General features: G+C 45.6%; 2 protein-coding genes across 4 annotated transcripts in view; both read left to right on the forward strand.

The window, feature by feature from the left end:
• The window catches only part of gria3a (glutamate receptor, ionotropic, AMPA 3a), a 55,840-nt gene extending 54,913 nt beyond the window's left edge, over positions 1 to 927 (forward strand). For all 3 annotated transcript variants that reach the window (XM_076987580.1, XM_076987579.1, XM_076987576.1), the window contains exon 16: positions 1 to 927. This exon is cut by the window's left edge and continues 2,075 nt beyond it. The gene's annotated coding sequence lies outside the window, so the exon portion shown is untranslated.
• Positions 928 to 3,103: 2,176 nt separating this feature from the next.
• Positions 3,104 to 17,500, forward strand: part of nlgn3b (neuroligin 3b) — a 33,786-nt gene continuing 19,389 nt past the window's right edge. Inside the window, exons 1-3 of the mRNA XM_076987564.1 lie at positions 3,104 to 3,738; positions 13,766 to 14,544; positions 16,360 to 16,395. Coding sequence (XP_076843679.1) covers positions 14,079 to 14,544; positions 16,360 to 16,395 — 502 coding nt within the window. The 5' untranslated portion in view covers positions 3,104 to 3,738; positions 13,766 to 14,078. The remainder of the gene's footprint in view (positions 3,739 to 13,765; positions 14,545 to 16,359; positions 16,396 to 17,500) is intronic.

Raw genomic sequence — 17,500 nt, forward strand, 5'->3', positions numbered from 1 at the left:
TAACACGCGTGTGGTGGTGAGGTTAGTGAGGAGCTAACACGCGTGTGGTGGTGAGGTTATCGAGGGGCTAACACGCGTGTGGTAGTGAGGTTAGCGAGAGGCTAACACGCGTGTGGTGGTGAGGTTATCGAGGTGCTAGCACACGTGTGGTGGTGAGGTTATCGAGGGGCTAACACGCGTGTGGTGGTGAGGTTAGTGAGGAGCTAACACGCGTGTGGTGGTGAGGTTATCGAGGGGCTAACACGCGTGTGGTGGTGAGGTTAGTGAGGCCAGGCCGACACAGCACTTCTCTCCCGCTCTGAGTTTGCCAATAAGATAATAACAGTACAACATGGTAGCTACAAAAAACTTAGTCACACATTTTATAGATTATTATTATTACAATACTGTAAAAGACACTTATTGTCATCTTTAACATAAAAGTTAAATACTGCATACATGCTAAAAATAGCAAAAGTGTATATCTAGTTTTATAAACCCTAAGCAGATGAGTCTGTTATTAATATATTTGTTTAGGTCATTTTCTAAACAATCCTGATGCTTGTAAGTTCTAATTAAAGCTAATTCTGATGTGAGGTGGAGACTAGCAGGCCTCACCCTTACCCTCCTTGCTCCATCTCCTCCATCTCTCTTCATAATCTCTCCTCCATCTCTCTCCATAATCTCTCCTACATCTCTCTCCTCCATCTCTCCACCATATCTTCCATCTCTTCTCCATCTATCCTCCATCTCCTCCATCTTGCTCTTAAATCTGTCTTCCATCTTCTCCATCTCACTCCTCCATCTCTCCTCCCACTGATAACTCACCTGTGTAAAAACAGCAGTTTGCCTCCCTGCATGGCTACCTGTGGTGTTCATTATTTATTACACTGTATTTATTTATTTAGCTTGACTCCATTTTGTTAATAAAGGTTGGACTGAAATAGAGGCTCTGTTTCTCTGAATTCTTTCTGTCTTAAGATTATGACCTGGAACCAGAGCAAGACAACTTCTCTATCTTCATATCTGTAGCAGATATATTCAGCTCTACCTGTCAAAATAACAGCATGATGTAAAAGATGGTGGAATCGTACACAGTAGTGTTGAGTGTGCGAATAAGACAAGGATGTTGAATGTAGCGTACGCAAGAGCAGCACACATGTAGAATCATAGAGAAGCTGCTCTACGTGCACGTGTAGACTCAGAGGAGCTGCACTACGTGCACGTGTAGACTCAGAGGAGCTGCTCTACGTGTAGACTCATAGAGGAGCTGTTCTACGTGCACGTATAGACTCGTAGAGGAGCTGTTCTACGTGCACGTATAGACTCGTAGAGGAGCGGTTCTACGTGCACGTGTGGACTCATAGAGGAGCTGTTCTACGTGTAGACTCAGGAGCTGCTCTACGTGAACGTGTAGTTTCATAAAGGAGCTGCTCTACGTGTACGTGTAGACTCTTAGAGGAGCTGTTCTACATGTACATGTAGACTCATAGAGGAGCTGTTCTACGTGAACGTGTACACTCATAGAGGAGCTGTTCTACATGTACATGTAGACTCATAGAGGAGCTGTTCTACGTGTAAACTCAAAAAGGAGCTGCTCTACGTGTAGACTCATAGAGGAGCTGTTCTACATGCACGTGTAGACTCAGAGAAGCTGCTCTACATGCACGTGTAGACTCGTAGAGGAGCTGCTCTATGTGCATGTGTAGACTCATAGAGGAGCTGTTCTATGTGCACGTGTAGACTCATAGAGGAGCTGTTCTACATGTAGACTCAGGAGCTGCTCTACGTGAACGTGTAGACTCATACTGGAGCTGCTCTATGTGAACGTGTAGACTCAAAGAGAAGCTGCTCTACATGTAGACTCATAGAGAAGCTGTTCTACATGAACATGTAGACTCATAGAGGAGCTGCTCTACGTGAACGTGTAGACTCATAGAGGAGCTGCTCTACGTGAACGTGTAGACTCATAGAGGAGCTGCTCTACGTGAACGTGTAGACTCATAGAGGAGCTGCTCTACGTGAACGTGTAGACTCATAGAGGAGCTGTTCTACGTGCACGTGTAGACTCATAGAGGAGCTGCTCTACGTGTAGACTGATAGAGGAGCTGTTCTATGTGAACGTTCTATGTGAGCTTTCCATTGGGGAATGGGGGGGGGGGGGCTTTGTGAACTGCCTGAGCCTCCATCAGCTCTGTTCCTCTCCTCCACGCCCCCTGGTTACTGGTGCTCTTCTATTGTCAGTTCATTTTATTTTATTTAAATTTTTTATTTCTATTCTGCTGTTTGGAGGTACCAGCACAATGTGTGACTCATAAGACGGCACCCCTCCCCCACTTGGACTGAGGAACAGACACAGAGGTTTAAGAGTTCTCTCTTTCTCCCTCTCTCTCTCCCTCTCTCTGTCTCTCTCTCTCTCTCTCTCTCTCTGTCCCTCTCTCTCTTTCTCCCTCTCTCTCTCTCTCTCTCTCTCTCTCTCTCTCTCCCTCTCTCTCTCTCTCCTTCAGATCCCAGCAGCATGTCAGGTCTGCCAGAATCGCAAATTATTTAAAAAATACAATAAATGTTCAGAAATTGCTATAGTCACATAATCTGTGTTTGATATGTGTCTTATTTCAGTAATATGAAGAACCAAAGGGATTTTTACTGAACACTCACCATCACTTTGAAGCACTTCAAAGTTCTTTCAAGGCAAAGAAACAGCAAAACGGTACAAAAATGAACCATGTGCAAATGTGTGTGTGGTGGAACTTAAACGGCACAAGGTCAAACTCAAATGTATAAAACGTCTTGACCCAAGAAGCAGGAGGTTGTGTCCTAGAAGGCCAGCGCCGCGTTCTCATCGCTGCTAGGCTGTGGACCGCGTCTGACCTTCAAACTTCACCCCGAGCCTTTAGGTCCTGGCACTCGCACTACGAGGCTACTGACCTTTGAACTCTGATGACACCTAGAATCATCTCCGCTTTCTCTCGCCAATTGAAGTGTGGCGTTGTAAAGTTACACAGCGACAGCGTGACTATAAAGCACAGCGCCGCTAGAATAACGCTGGACGTGTGCTGTATGTTTTATTATGTAGGTGAAACCGCATCAAAGTGCGTGCAGTTCCCCACTCGACCACTAGATGGGGGTGTGTCGGCGCTTACTGCCCGTGTCCCCTCACCGCGTCCAGACACACTTGGGTTTCTGCCTTGGGCAAACGAATCCTTCTTTTGGGCGACACCCGCGCTTTTCTGTGAATGCAGCGAGATAATGAGAATATAATATGATGAAGTATGAGTGATGTCTCGAGCAGGGCGCGCCGGGCGGGGCGGGAACCACGGCTGCATTACAACTCAATGCAGACAGCAGCCTGACAGCAACTCAGACGAAACCACCATGTTTTTCGCGTTTATTCTCTGAATAGAGCCGGGGCGTGTTTTGCGTTTCATTGTTTTATCTTCGTCCTGTGTTTCTTTTAATTTTTCTTTCCTTCAATTTATTTTTTTGTGGCTTTTATTCGGCGCCTGGTTGTAAGATCACGCGTGTCCTCCCGGTTGCCTAGTAACGCGCGTGGCCGTGGGCGCTCCTGACCTTGCGTCCGTGACCGCGCAGCGCGCTCCTAAAATAGACCCGGTGAGATTGACGTTAATTGAAAATAAGAAAAAACGTTCGAGTATAACGGGCTAAAGCTGCACGGGAACACCGGGCGTGTGGTGGTCACCGGGAGGATGAGAGCGAGCCGGGCGACGCAGAGCACGGAGATGTGCTGAGACTCCGCAGGTAAGACCTGTGATTTCCCTGTGATCTAACTGGGTTTGTATTGCGACATCCGTATCGGTGCCAAAACAGATTTGATATCCAGTCCTCAAGGTGTTTCAGAGTTTATGCGTAGAAAAAGATTTCATCGTTAACGTTGGGTGGAAAATCTTTGCCAGTGTGTTGGTGACACGCTGATTGAACAATGGGATAAATGTGATGAATAAACCGCAGAGCTGATGATCGGACACGCTACGGGATGGCAGCGGAACTGAGTTTGCATCGGCGAACACTTCACATTTTAAAACATTTTCTCGTGTTCGGATTTCATTGGATCGGAGCTTTTAAAATGTACTGCAAGCGAAGGCGCGCCGAGGAGGAGAGGCATCTAAACACACACACACATACACACACACACACACATATATACACACACACACACACACACACACATATATATACACACACATATACACACACACACATACACCACATATACAAACATACACACACACACTCACACACACACATACACACACACACACACATATATACACACACACACACACATACATATATATACACACACACACACACACACACCACATATACAAACATACACACACACATACACCATACACACACACACACACACACACACACACACACACACACACACACACACACACACACATACACCACATATACACACACACACACACACACACATACACCACATATACACACACACACACACACACCTCGTTGTAGTTTGTATATCAGATGAGATAAAAGACTTGGTTACGTTACTGGGAGCTTTAACGCTGATGTAAATGATTGACCGATTCGACAGGCCGGTGTGTTCACTAACACATTCAGCTGCACTCAAGAATGATGCTACAGTCTGTCTGCGGACACAGGGTCCCACAGAACATAATCTATCGAGCAAACTGCACAGAAAGCCGTCTCTCTCTCCCCCCCCCTCTCTCTTTCTCTCTCTCTCTCTTTCTCCCTCTCTCTCTCTCCCCCTCTCTCTCTGTTTCTCTCTCTCTCTCTCTCTCTCTCTCTCTCTCTCTCTCTCTCTCTCTCTCTCTCTCTCACGCCGCTCACCTGTTGTGTACACTGAACGACCTATTAAGCCCGTGCGTTATTAACGTCTGCGCGAGGTGAACCATTTCGGCACGCACGCGGAGGAATGAGAAGAAGCGAGAGACCCCGCGTGCCTCAGAGTCGTCATGGTGATTTTGCCATCTGTTGGTTTGGCTTGCCTAGAGCGCGCGCGCGCCCGCGCGCGAGCGAGTGTGTTAAAAAAGCGCTACCGTCGGTCTTCGCATACTTATTCATACCAATTACATCCCACCTCGGCGCCTTCGTGAGATGATTAATGTGAATTCGCACAACTTCACTGTTTGGAAATCACACTAGCGATGCATTAAAGGGAACAGAGGCGGATTTCTCCATTTTTATAATGAGATACCTCCGCATGGTTCATCATCCGCGCGCCATCCTGCCTCTGCGCGTGCAGCCGAGCCACAGAGGAGGAAAGACGAAGCCATTGGTATTCATGTCTCGTACAGTAGTCGCTCTCACCGTCCCTGCCGTTCGTCCCTGGAACACACACACACACACACACACACACACACACACACACACACACACACACACACACACACACACACACGCACACTCCACCCCCGCTCTTTTTCTTCTGGTGAATGTGGACTTTTATTGACACGCTAAACCTGCGCATCCTTTTAACTATGAGCTTGTTCTGAAGAGCCAGGTTAAAGATTGCGGAGCTAGCTGGTGTTCAGCACGAGAGCCTCAAGGTTAAGCGATATAACACTGAACTAGCCGCCAAAGATGTGGCAAGATTGACTAGCTTCAAAACGCATAACAAATAATAGGGAATATATATTTTTCCACAAGACTTTTATTTTTTTATTTAAAAGTATTACATTTCCTGGGGGCTGCACTTGTAACCGTGGTGATGTTCACACTCCTTCTCTATGTAAGGCGGGTGTGTGTCTTCTCAGTCAAACTCAAACAGGCATGCGGGTTAAGGGTGGTGTTATAGTTGGGGTATGTTTGGGGGGCTTTTGGTGTGGGGCTAAGGGTTGTAATCATGCACTGGGTTTTTATAGGATTAGAGACTGGGGTAAGGATTAGGGTGACAGGGTTTCGATTATTGTTAGATGTGTTGGGTGAAGAGTTAGGTGTCTAGTGTTAACTTCGAGTCCAGTGAAGTGAGTGTGTTCAGCACCATGGACAGCAACACACTCTGCACTCTGCACAAACCAGTCCAGAGAGATGTGGTTTACACCTGCACATCAGAGAAAGTCTTCAAAAATGCTTATTAAGACATTACAGGGAATATTGTAAATATCTTTAAACAGCACCATTTAGTCCAATAACAGGTATTTTATAGTACATTCAGAGAGTAGATTGGACAGGATTAAGACCTTGTGAGTCAGTTCCTCCCTGCTGTGGTTAGGATCACCACAGCCTGTGTGTAACAGGTAGTTCACCCACGTTATGTAACCTGACATAAATCAACATTAGTACTGCTTTCTGTTCAATGTTAACCATTCTGAGCAGATTCAGACTGTGTCCTTAAATAACAAGCCCCTATTAAAACACACCGCTGTCACGGTGTTGGAGAAGCACAGCGGATTTGAGAATCTTTCAGCTTTGACTACCTGCTGCCCTGAGTCACATCAGACATAGTGCCAGGGTGGTTAAAGTAAGAGCCAGTGAAGAGTGTGTGGTTACACACACACACACATACACACACGCATGCATCGATTTCAGATTAAAAAGTCATGTGCTGAATACACTTGTGAAACCACATGTGTGTGTCAGCACAGGATAAAATAACTGCTCTGACCACACCTCAAGAGACAGTAATGTGTGTGTGTGTGTGTGTGTGTGTGTGTGTGTGTGTGTGTGTGTGTGTGCATGTGGGATTAAGAGGAGAAATACTTTGGTTTCGTAGTAGGAGAGGTGGATGTACGTATGTACGAATAGTGGTGTTTTTTGGGTGGATGCGAGTATAGTGGTGTTTTGGGGTGGATGTAAGTATAGTGGTGTTTTTGGGTGGATATACTTATAGTGGTGTTTTGGGTGGATGTATTTATAGTGGTGTTTTTTGGGTGGATGTAAGTATAATGGTGTTTTTTGGGTGGATGCGAGGACAGTTAGAATGGCGGCTTCACCTGTTTGGAGCTGTTTGTGTTTTTGTTTATTCTGCTTTGTTTGTTTGTTCTGTCACAGCACCATCTACACAACAACACATTTTATTGCTTTGGCTTCGGAATTGCAGTGTATTCTGGGTAAACAATGTAGGAATCACTGTCCTTTTATGCTCAACTTCCCCACTTCAGGGGAGAACCGGTAATTGGAGACATTTACATAATCTTCAGTAAAACTGAATGTATAATTGGTTGCAAATCCTTTGCAGTCAGTGACTGCCTGAAGTCTGGGACGCACAGACAGAGCCAGACGACTGGCGTCTCCCTGGTGAAACTCTGCCAGGTTAGTAACACAGACCCTCTTCATGCTTCCGCCAGTCTGTTATTCCTTCAGTCTGTTATTCCTCCAGTCTGTTATTCCTCCAGCCTGTTATTCCTCCAGTCTGTTATTCCTTCAGTCTGTTATTCCTCCAGTCTGTTATTCCTTCAGTCTGTTATTCCTCCAGTCTGTTATTCTTCCAGTCTGTTATTCCTCCAGTCTGTTATTCCCCCAGTCTGTTATTCCTCCAGTCTGTTATTCCTTCAGTCTGTTATTCCTCCAGTCTGTTATTCCTCCAGTCTGTTATTCCTCCAGTCTGTTATTCTTCCAGTCTGTTATTCTTCCAGTCTGTTATTCCTCCAGTCTGTTATTCCCCCAGTCTGTTATTCCTTCAGTCTGTTATTCCTCCAGTCTGTTATTCCTCCAGTCTGTTATTCCTCCAGTCTGTTATTCCCCCAGTCTGTTATTCCTCCAGTCTGTTATTCTTCCAGTCTGTTATTCCTTCAGTCTGTTATTCCTCCAGTCTGTTATTCCTTCAGTCTGTTATTCCTCCAGTCTGTTATTCTTCCAGTCTGTTATTCCTCCAGTCTGTTATTCCCCCAGTCTGTTATTCCTTCAGTCTGTTATTCCTCCAGTCTGTTATTCCTCCAGTCTGTTATTCCTTCAGTCTGTTATTCCTTCAGTCTGTTATTCCCCCAGTCTGTTATTCCTCCAGTCTGTTATTCCTCCAGTCTGTTATTCTTCCAGTCTGTTATTCCTTCAGTCTGTTATTCCTCCAGTCTGTTATTCCCCCAGTCTGTTATTCCTTCAGTCTGTTATTCCTCCAGTCTGTTATTCTTCCAGTCTGTTATTCCCCCAGTCTGTTATTCCTTCAGTCTGTTATTCCTCCAGTCTGTTATTCCTTCAGTCTGTTATTCCTCCAGTCTGTTATTCCCCCAGTCTGTTATTCCTCCAGTCTGTTATTCCCCCAGTCTGTTATTCCCCCAGTCTGTTATTCCTTCAGTCTGTTATTCCTCCAGTCTGTTATTCCTCCAGTCTGTTATTCCCCCAGTCTGTTATTCCTTCAGTCTGTTATTCCCCCAGTCTGTTATTCCTTCAGTCTGTTATTCCTCCAGTCTGTTATTCCTCCAGTCTGTTATTCCCCCAGTCTGTTATTCCTTCAGTCTGTTATTCTTCCAGTCTGTTATTCCTCCAGTCTGTTATTCCTCCAGTCTGTTATTCCCCCAGTCTGTTATTCCTTCAGTCTGTTATTCTTCCAGTCTGTTATTCCCCCAGTCTGTTATTCCTTCAGTCTGTTATTCCTCCAGTCTGTTATTCCTTCAGTCTGTTATTCTTCCAGTCTGTTATTCCTTCAGTCTGTTATTCCTCCAGTCTGTTATTCCTCCAGTCTGTTATTCTTCCAGTCTGTTATTCCTCCAGTCTGTTATTCCCCCAGTCTGTTATTCCTTCAGTCTGTTATTCCTCCAGTCTTTTATTCCCCCAGTCTGTTATTCCTTCAGTCTGTTATTCCTCCAGTCTGTTATTCTTCCAGTCTGTTATTCCCCCAGTCTGTTATTCCTCCAGTCTGTTATTCCTCCAGTCTGTTATTCCCCCAGTCTGTTATTCCTCCAGTCTGTTATTCTTCCAGTCTGTTATTCCTTCAGTCTGTTATTCCTCCAGTCTGTTATTCCTTCAGTCTGTTATTCCTCCAGTCTGTTATTCTTCCAGTCTGTTATTCTTCCAGTCTGTTATTCCTCCAGTCTGTTATTCCCCCAGTCTGTTATTCCTTCAGTCTGTTATTCCTCCAGTCTGTTATTCCTTCAGTCTGTTATTCCTCCAGTCTGTTATTCCCCCAGTCTGTTATTCCTCCAGTCTGTTATTCTTCCAGTCTGTTATTCTTCCAGTCTGTTATTCCTTCAGTCTGTTATTCCTCCAGTCTGTTATTCCCCCAGTCTGTTATTCCTTCAGTCTGTTATTCCTCCAGTCTGTTATTCTTCCAGTCTGTTATTCCCCCAGTCTGTTATTCCTTCAGTCTGTTATTCCTCCAGTCTGTTATTCCTTCAGTCTGTTATTCCCCCAGTCTGTTATTCCTTCAGTCTGTTATTCCTCCAGTCTGTTATTCCTTCAGTCTGTTATTCCTCCAGTCTGTTATTCCTCCAGTCTGTTATTCCCCCAGTCTGTTATTCCTCCAGTCTGTTATTCCCCCAGTCTGTTATTCCCCCAGTCTGTTATTCCTCCAGTCTGTTATTCCTTCAGTCTGTTATTCCCCCAGTCTGTTATTCCTCCAGTCTGTTATTCCTCCAGTCTGTTATTCCCCCAGTCTGTTATTCCTTCAGTCTGTTATTCTTCCAGTCTGTTATTCCTCCAGTCTGTTATTCCTCCAGTCTGTTATTCCCCCAGTCTGTTATTCCTTCAGTCTGTTATTCTTCCAGTCTGTTATTCCCCCAGTCTGTTATTCCTTCAGTCTGTTATTCATCCAGTCTGTTATTCCTTCAGTCTGTTATTCTTCCAGTCTGTTATTCCTTCAGTCTGTTATTCCTCCAGTCTGTTATTCCTTCAGTCTGTTATTCCTCCAGTCTGTTATTCCCCCAGTCTGTTTTTCCTTCAGTCTGTTATTCCTCCAGTCTGTTATTCCCCCAGTCTGTTATTCCTTCAGTCTGTTATTCCTCCAGTCTGTTATTCCCCCAGTCTGTTATTCCTTCAGTCTGTTATTCCTCCAGTTTGTTATTCCTCCAGTCTGTTATTCCTCCAGTCTGTTTTTCCTCCAGTCTGTTCTTCGGCACATGAGAAACTCTCTCAGCTCCAGGTTGGTCAAGAATTTCAGAACTTTTGACTCTGTAAATCTCAGTTGCTTCAGTAGTTCTGGGTCATTGTCCGAGGATTGAAGTGTTACACTGCTACACCCCCACACCCCTCTCCCTCTCCCTGTGTGCATGTGACCAATAAAGTGGTTGGAGGCGTGTTTATATGAATGTTTCATCTTGTGATGTCACCAGGTATATACTCCCATAGCCACAGACTTGGCCGTACTGGTATGGCGTCTGAGACTGGTTTAGTTGGGTTTGGTGTCTTGCATGCTTCTTTCTTCAGAAACGATAGCGAGAGGAGAAAACGCCACTTCTGTAGTCAGCTCTCCCTCCCACTCTCTCCACTACATGATCTAATGGTGCAATCCCTCACCAATCAGTCATTTCTGCCTCTGTGTAGTATAGCAATGTTGATCTATGAAGGGCTATAAAGGAAAAGGACAGTGTCACTTACACTGGTTATACAACATAGATGCAAATATGTTCAGATTAAACCTGAACTCTTTTTTATTGTAGCACGTCAAGCATCATGTTTTACATCATGTTTTACATCATGTCTACACAGTAAAACAGGTAAAACTTCTCCAAACACTTCACACTATCATATTCTAACATACACACACACACACACACACACACACACACACACACACGCACACACACAGGCACGCACACACACACACACACACACACACACACACACACACACACACACACACACACACACACACACACAACACACACACACACACACACACACACACACACCAAAGGAGTAAACCACCCACGGCTTCTGAACATAATCACAGTTCCAGTTTACAATCCTGCTCTGTTTGCTGTGGCCTTTGAAAGTGGTTTAAATAACACGGCTCCATTTTCCAGCTGCACGGCTCTCTGGGTTATTTCACCACAGGCTAATTTAACTTGCATTTGCCTGTGTTGTTCACTGGTCCCGGTGGGTGGGACTGTCTGTGGGTGGGACTTCAAGGGAGCTAACTGGCTCTCCTCACTCATTGGGCAGCCGGGCACGATTCCTCCCACTGTCATTCACTGCAGCACTAGCCAATCATGAACAACTGGTGTGTTGGCGCTGATGAGTGTTTAGTGTTTAGTGTTTAGTGTTGCTTCTGGAGGAAGACAGTTGCCACACCCAAGCAATAGTTACCACACCCCCCAGAGTTGCCACACCCCCCAGAGTTACCACACCCCCCAGAGTTGCCACACCCCCCCACAATTGTGACACTCCACAATTGGTAAGTTGATGTGGGGCCGGGTGGGTATGAATAATGGGTGTGAATAATGACTAACACCTTGCAGCCACATGTAATCGATGTTTGGATAAACTACTCTTCACAAAGACACGCCCACTGTCTCACGTGTGTCTCCAGGGCATCTCACACGCTCCTCCTCTTCACGTCTCGAGTCTTTCTCGCACACAAATGGCCCACCTGCGGCAGCCTTGGGGAGGCATGTCTTATCTGCGTAGAGCATCTCAGCAGATCTGGGGAGCGTATAGGAACATCTGGAGAACATGTCCTGGCTTTGCATGGCCCTCTTCTGCATGGCCACGTTAGCTTGCTTTCCTGACGTGCAGTTTATGTGTGTCATCATTTGAGCCCAGAATGCTTTGCTGTTTCTTTGCTAAATGTCTGAACCCTGCCAGTCCACTGTGGTTGGATGATGGCCTGGTGTAGCCCTAGGCTCAGGGTCGAGGGTCAGGGTTGAGGGTCAAGGGTCACCCTGGTATCTTTTAACAATCTGTGCGTGGCTCACTGTGTTGTTATTCTCTTGCATCTGTAGCAGAAGAACATCACCAGTCTGTGTGCAGGTTTGTTTGGGGTAGATTCATTGTGTCTGTAAGTCTGTGTGGGGTAGATCTGTTGTGTGTGTAGGTTTGTATGGGGTATATTTGTTGTGTAGGGTATATTTGTTATTTGCACATATGTTGATGGACATCCAGAAGTTTTTCTTTAAATAATTTCAGAAGCTTTTGAGCTGACGTCAGTAATACAAACAGCGTCAGTTATTACTTTAAATGATTTTTTATTGACAGAAAGCTGAATGTGTTCTACACACACATGCATTCGATGTCTCATGTGACTTAAGCACCTGGTGTCTCACATGACTTAGGCAAGTGATGTCTCACGTGACTGAAGCACACAATGTCTCACGTTTTTTATGTCTTTGTGGTCTGGTCCATTCAGGAAGCGTTGCCCAATTTAAATGATGCAGGGAACACTGAAGTTGCCATGGTTACAATTTCATCATATCATTCGTGCCAGTTTTGCGCACACACACGCACCGCTGCCCCTAGTTCCGAGCTGCAGCCATGACGCCTCATTCGTCTGGTCCGCCCCCCCGCCCCACTGGGTCTGAAGGGGCGGAGCTGGCAGCGGGATGGGCGGCCTGGCACCCACACAGAGAACACAGGGCCTCCGCACTAGACCTACAGCAGGCAGACGGCTCCCCAAGTGCGTTCTTAATAAAGCCCCAGACCAGCGGGCGCTGCTGTAACCCAGTTTAGTTCATTAAATCCAGAGTAGCGCAGCGTTAGCTGTGGAGTTTGTACAGCTTGAGTTAAGGACCGTGGAGCTGTTGTTCTAGCCGGGCTTCCCAGGACACCCAAACACCTGCAGGCCCAGACGGAAATGATGGTGATGTTACAGCCGCCTGAGCAGGTGTCCCTTCTGGCCTCCAGGGGGCGCCTGCTCCTGCTGATCAGATTGATTGATCACCTGGTCCTCTGCTTCCGTGGATCATTTGTTTCTTTGTGAAGTCTCGTTAGGCCAACGTCCAGCACCCCGAATCCTGTCTGTCTCTAGCCTGTCTGTCTGCAGTTCTGTCTGTCTGCAGCTCTGTCTGTCTGCAGCTCTGTCTGTCTGCAGTTCTGTCTGTCTGCAGTTCTGTCTGTCTGCAGTTGTCTGTCTGTCTGCAGTTGCCTGTCTGTCTGCTGTTCTGTCCTGGTTTCGGCCCGTGGACGACTGCCCAGTGTTTCTGAAGTGTTTGCTCAGTCACCCTGATTAACTGCTCTCTGCCTGCTCTTGATTTGGGTTTGTGTTCTCATCAGATAAACCTGCGCTTGACTCTGTATCAGTCTGGCAAAATAGGACAACAGATTACGGGCATTTATATTTTTTCCTTTAAGGTCATAACAGGGGCAGTGAGTTCTGGGTGAAGGTCATAAGGTCATCTCAGGGACAGTGTGCTGGGTGTGGTCCATGTTCTGATGTGTGAGTGTTGGACCTGCTGGATGAAGCAGGATGTTCCTGGGTGTTGAGCACACGCTCTGCAGAGCTCACAGCCACGTGCAGGTGCACTGGGACTCCACGCTTCTGAACGTCACTACTGCAACTTAATATGATAATATTCTATAAAGAATGTACATAACATTCATGGGCTACTTTCAAACATCAAAATCAAAAAGATAAAGCTTTGTGGCCTGTGTTTATGGTCTATATTGCAGTACTGTGTATATTGTTCCTCTGGACATATTTCTGTGTTTATTATAACAATGTTTTTTTTAAATAGGTATTCTGCATTGCATATATCATTTTATATACAATTTCCTCAGTTTGTTTCCTAAAGAATTGAAATCAGATCAAATAATGGTGAGCTTGAGGATTTATATGGCAGATCAATGTACAGTGTTTACACAGTTTACAGTGCAAAGTATGTACCATTGTTTCTTCTGTCTGTTGAACGTGTGTGTGTGTGTGTGTGTGTGTGTTTGTGTGTGTGTGTGTGTGTGTATTTAGGTGTGTATCGACTGTGATGCTCCTTGCACTGTGAGATCAGACGGAACTTTACCTGCACGTTCACTGACCAATGGCAACATCTGCACAAAAACCACCTGGCTGAGGGGGCGGAGCTTCAGACGCACCTGTCTGTGTGCGGGTGTGTGTGTGTGTGTGTGTGTGTATGTGGTGCAGAGAGATTAGTAGACTATAATCTGTGAAAATAGAGGCTGCATATGTGTGTGTGAGAAAAACCTTCCATTTATTACTGTGTGTGTATGTGTGTGTGTGTGTGAAGGGGGTGTTTGTGTGTATGCGGGTGAGCTAAGAGACCATGTGGCACACACAGGCAACAGGTCACCCGTGGCACACACACCTGCTCTGGCGACCTCTGACCTTTGCCCTGTGCAGGCTGTGTGTGTGGTTGCTGTGGTCAGTCTCCACGGCGACTGCCCTGACCTACCAGCCCACGGTGAACACCGCCCTGGGGCGTCTACGGGGCATGCGATTGGCTGTTCCAGCTGAAGGGCTGGGCCCTGTGGATCAGTACCTGGGCGTGCCCTACGCAGCTCCGCCCATCGGCGATAAGCGTTTCACCCCCCCAGACGCCCCCCCGGCCTGGTCGGGCGTGCGGAACGCCACTCGTTTTCCACCCGTGTGTCCCCAGAACATTCGCAACGCCGTACCCGACATCATGATGCCCATCTGGGCCACCTACAACCTCGACACCGTGGCAACGTACCTGCAGGAGCAGAGTGAGGACTGTCTGTACCTCAACATCTACGTCCCCACGCAGAGCGGTGAGAACACACACATGCACACGCATCACTGTTACACTCACTCATACACACATACAATCACTCATACACACATACAGTCACTCATACACACATACAATCACTCATACACTGTAAAAAATCTTTGTTTGCTTATGTTCTGTGAATATAAAAATTTATGTGGGCAAAGCATGAAACATAAAAATAGTTACTCCAAAAACAAAAAACGAGTTGTGCCATCAGCTGCTGCATTTTTACCATTCAACTTAATATTTTGTGTTCAGTGAATGAGCATTATGGTTCTCAGTCAACATGTCAAGTCCAAAGTAAAAAACTGTGTTGGGCGAGCAATAGTGGTAGTGGTGAAACTAATGCGCATGCTCGAGAGAAGATTTTCTTGACGCCTTTTAGTTTAGTAATGTTAGTATTAATACTGTTGTGGTTGGCAAGGACAAGCTACCGATTAACGGTTAATTAACCGTCACGCGTTAACTGTCCATTTGGAATTTAACTACCTCACGTCGGCAAACTGTTAGCATGCAGACTAACGTTAGCTACCTAACTAGCTAGATCTGCGTAGTAATTAAGCATTTGCTGAAGCCCAATCGATTTCTAATTAAGTACTTTTTTAGATAATTTTTCCATCCACATACAGCTCCGCGGTCAGTTCTCCCGTTTCCCTGGATGTGTGTTGTATGCGTGTTAGTGTCCCCCTCCCTTAGAACCAGTGTGTTTTTGCCGTTAGCGTATTGCTAATAAATTAGCATTGAGCTAACGTTGGTGTCATGGCTCATTCTTGTCCTGACTCGACGACGTTTCAATTTTTATTACATTTATAAAGCAGCTCTCATATGCCTGTTTGGTAATATTTTATGTTTACTTTTTGACATGCAAATAAAATGCACAATTACTTAATTCTGTATATTTTGAATTTACTTCATAAAGCATAAAATGTATAGTTCAGACAACTTGGATACTAATAAATAATTACCTGAACTAAACAATTGTAGCTGGAACAACATAAAACATTTTGTTGGACTCACTAGGTGTATTTGGTTAATATATAACATTTTGTTGGCTCAACTTATTTTCTTTAATTAGACTGAATTCTGTAGTTGTCAGTAGAACTTAAAATTTGCAATTTGCAGAGCTTAAATTAGACCAACTAAAAAAATTAGGTGCAACGGGTCACTAAGATTTTTTTAGTTGGTGAGACTTGAAATTTTTTACAGTGTACACACATACACTCACTCATACACTCATACAGTAACTCATACACACATACACTCACTCATACACACATACAATCACTCATACACACATACAGTCACTCATACACACATACACTCACTCTTACACACAAAGTCACTCATACACACATACAGTCACTCATACACTCATACAGTCACTCAAACACACATACAGTCACACATACACACATACAGTCACTCATACACTCATACAGTCACTCAAACACACATACAGTCACACATACACACATACAGTCACTCATACACACATACAGTCACTCATACACACATACAGTCACTCATACACACATACAGTCACACATACACACATACAGTCACTCATACACACATACAGTCACACATACACACATAAAGTCACACATACACACATACAGTCACTCATACACACATACAGTCACACATACACACATACAGTCACTCATACACACATACAGTCACACATACACACATACAGTCACACACTCACATACAGTCACACATACACACATACAGTCACTCATACACACATACAGTCACACACACATACAGTTACTCATCTCTCTTTCCCTTCACACTCCCCCCCCTGCAGGCACTAAGAGAACAGGCGACGACTCCGCTGATGATGGTATTTCCTGTTTTCATCTTCCTTCTCTTTTTAAATTCCTTTTTATATTTTTTCCTTGTGAAATATTTATATCTGGTCTTTTCATTGATCTGTAATTGGTGAGGAGGGTAAGTGCTGCAGTTGACGCCCTCTTACGTCAGCTGGTGAGATGGAGCAGGATGGTAGCATGATGGTAGCAGGATGGTAGCGGGATGGTAGCAGGATGGTAGCAGGATGGTAGCGGGATGGTAGCAGGATGGTAGCAGGATGGTTTCGGGATGGTAGCAGGATGGTAGCAGGATGGTAGCAGGATGGTAGCGGGATGGTAGCAGGATGGTAGCAGGATGGTTTCGGGATGGTAGCAGGATGGTTTCGGGATGGTAGCAGGATGGTTTCGGGATGGTAGCAGGATGGTAGCAGGATGGTAGCAGGATGGTTTCGGGATGGTAGCAGGATGGTAGCAGGATGGTAGCAGGATGGTAGCGGGATGGTAGCAGGATGGTAGCAGGATGGTTTCGGGATGGTAGCAGGATGGTTTCGGGATGGTAGCAGGATGGTTTCGGGATGGTAGCGGGATGGTTTCGGGATGGTAGCAGGATGGTTTCGGGATGGTAGCGGGATGGTAGCAGGATGGTAGCAGGATGGTTTCGGGATGGTAGCAGGATGGTTTCGGGATGGTAGCAGAATGGTAGCAGGATGGTTTCGGGATGGTTTCGGGATGGTAGCGGGATGGTAGCGGGATGGTAGCAGGATGGTAGCAGGATGGTTTTGGGATGGTAGCAGGATGGTTTCGGGATGGTAGCGGGATGGTAGCAGGATGGTTTCGGGATGGTAGCAGGATGGTAGCGGGATGGTAGCAGGATGGTAGCAGGATGGTAGCGGGATGGTAGCAGGATGGTAGCGGGATGGTAGCGGGATCGTAGCAGGATGGTAGTTTAAATATAAGAAGGTGTTTCGTGAGGATAGAGAGAGGGTAATGTTCAGGGGGTTTAGGAGTGTTCAGAGAATACTGCTCAGACATTTTCACATCAAAAGAAAAGACTCCTCAGACATAGAATAGTGTCTGTTTAACACACATGCTGCACATATTTAATAACCACTGATGAATCAGTTCTGTTTAAGTACT

Source organism: Brachyhypopomus gauderio, unplaced genomic scaffold, assembly GCF_052324685.1.
Source record: "Brachyhypopomus gauderio isolate BG-103 unplaced genomic scaffold, BGAUD_0.2 sc54, whole genome shotgun sequence".
Lineage (NCBI taxonomy): Eukaryota > Metazoa > Chordata > Actinopteri > Gymnotiformes > Hypopomidae > Brachyhypopomus > Brachyhypopomus gauderio.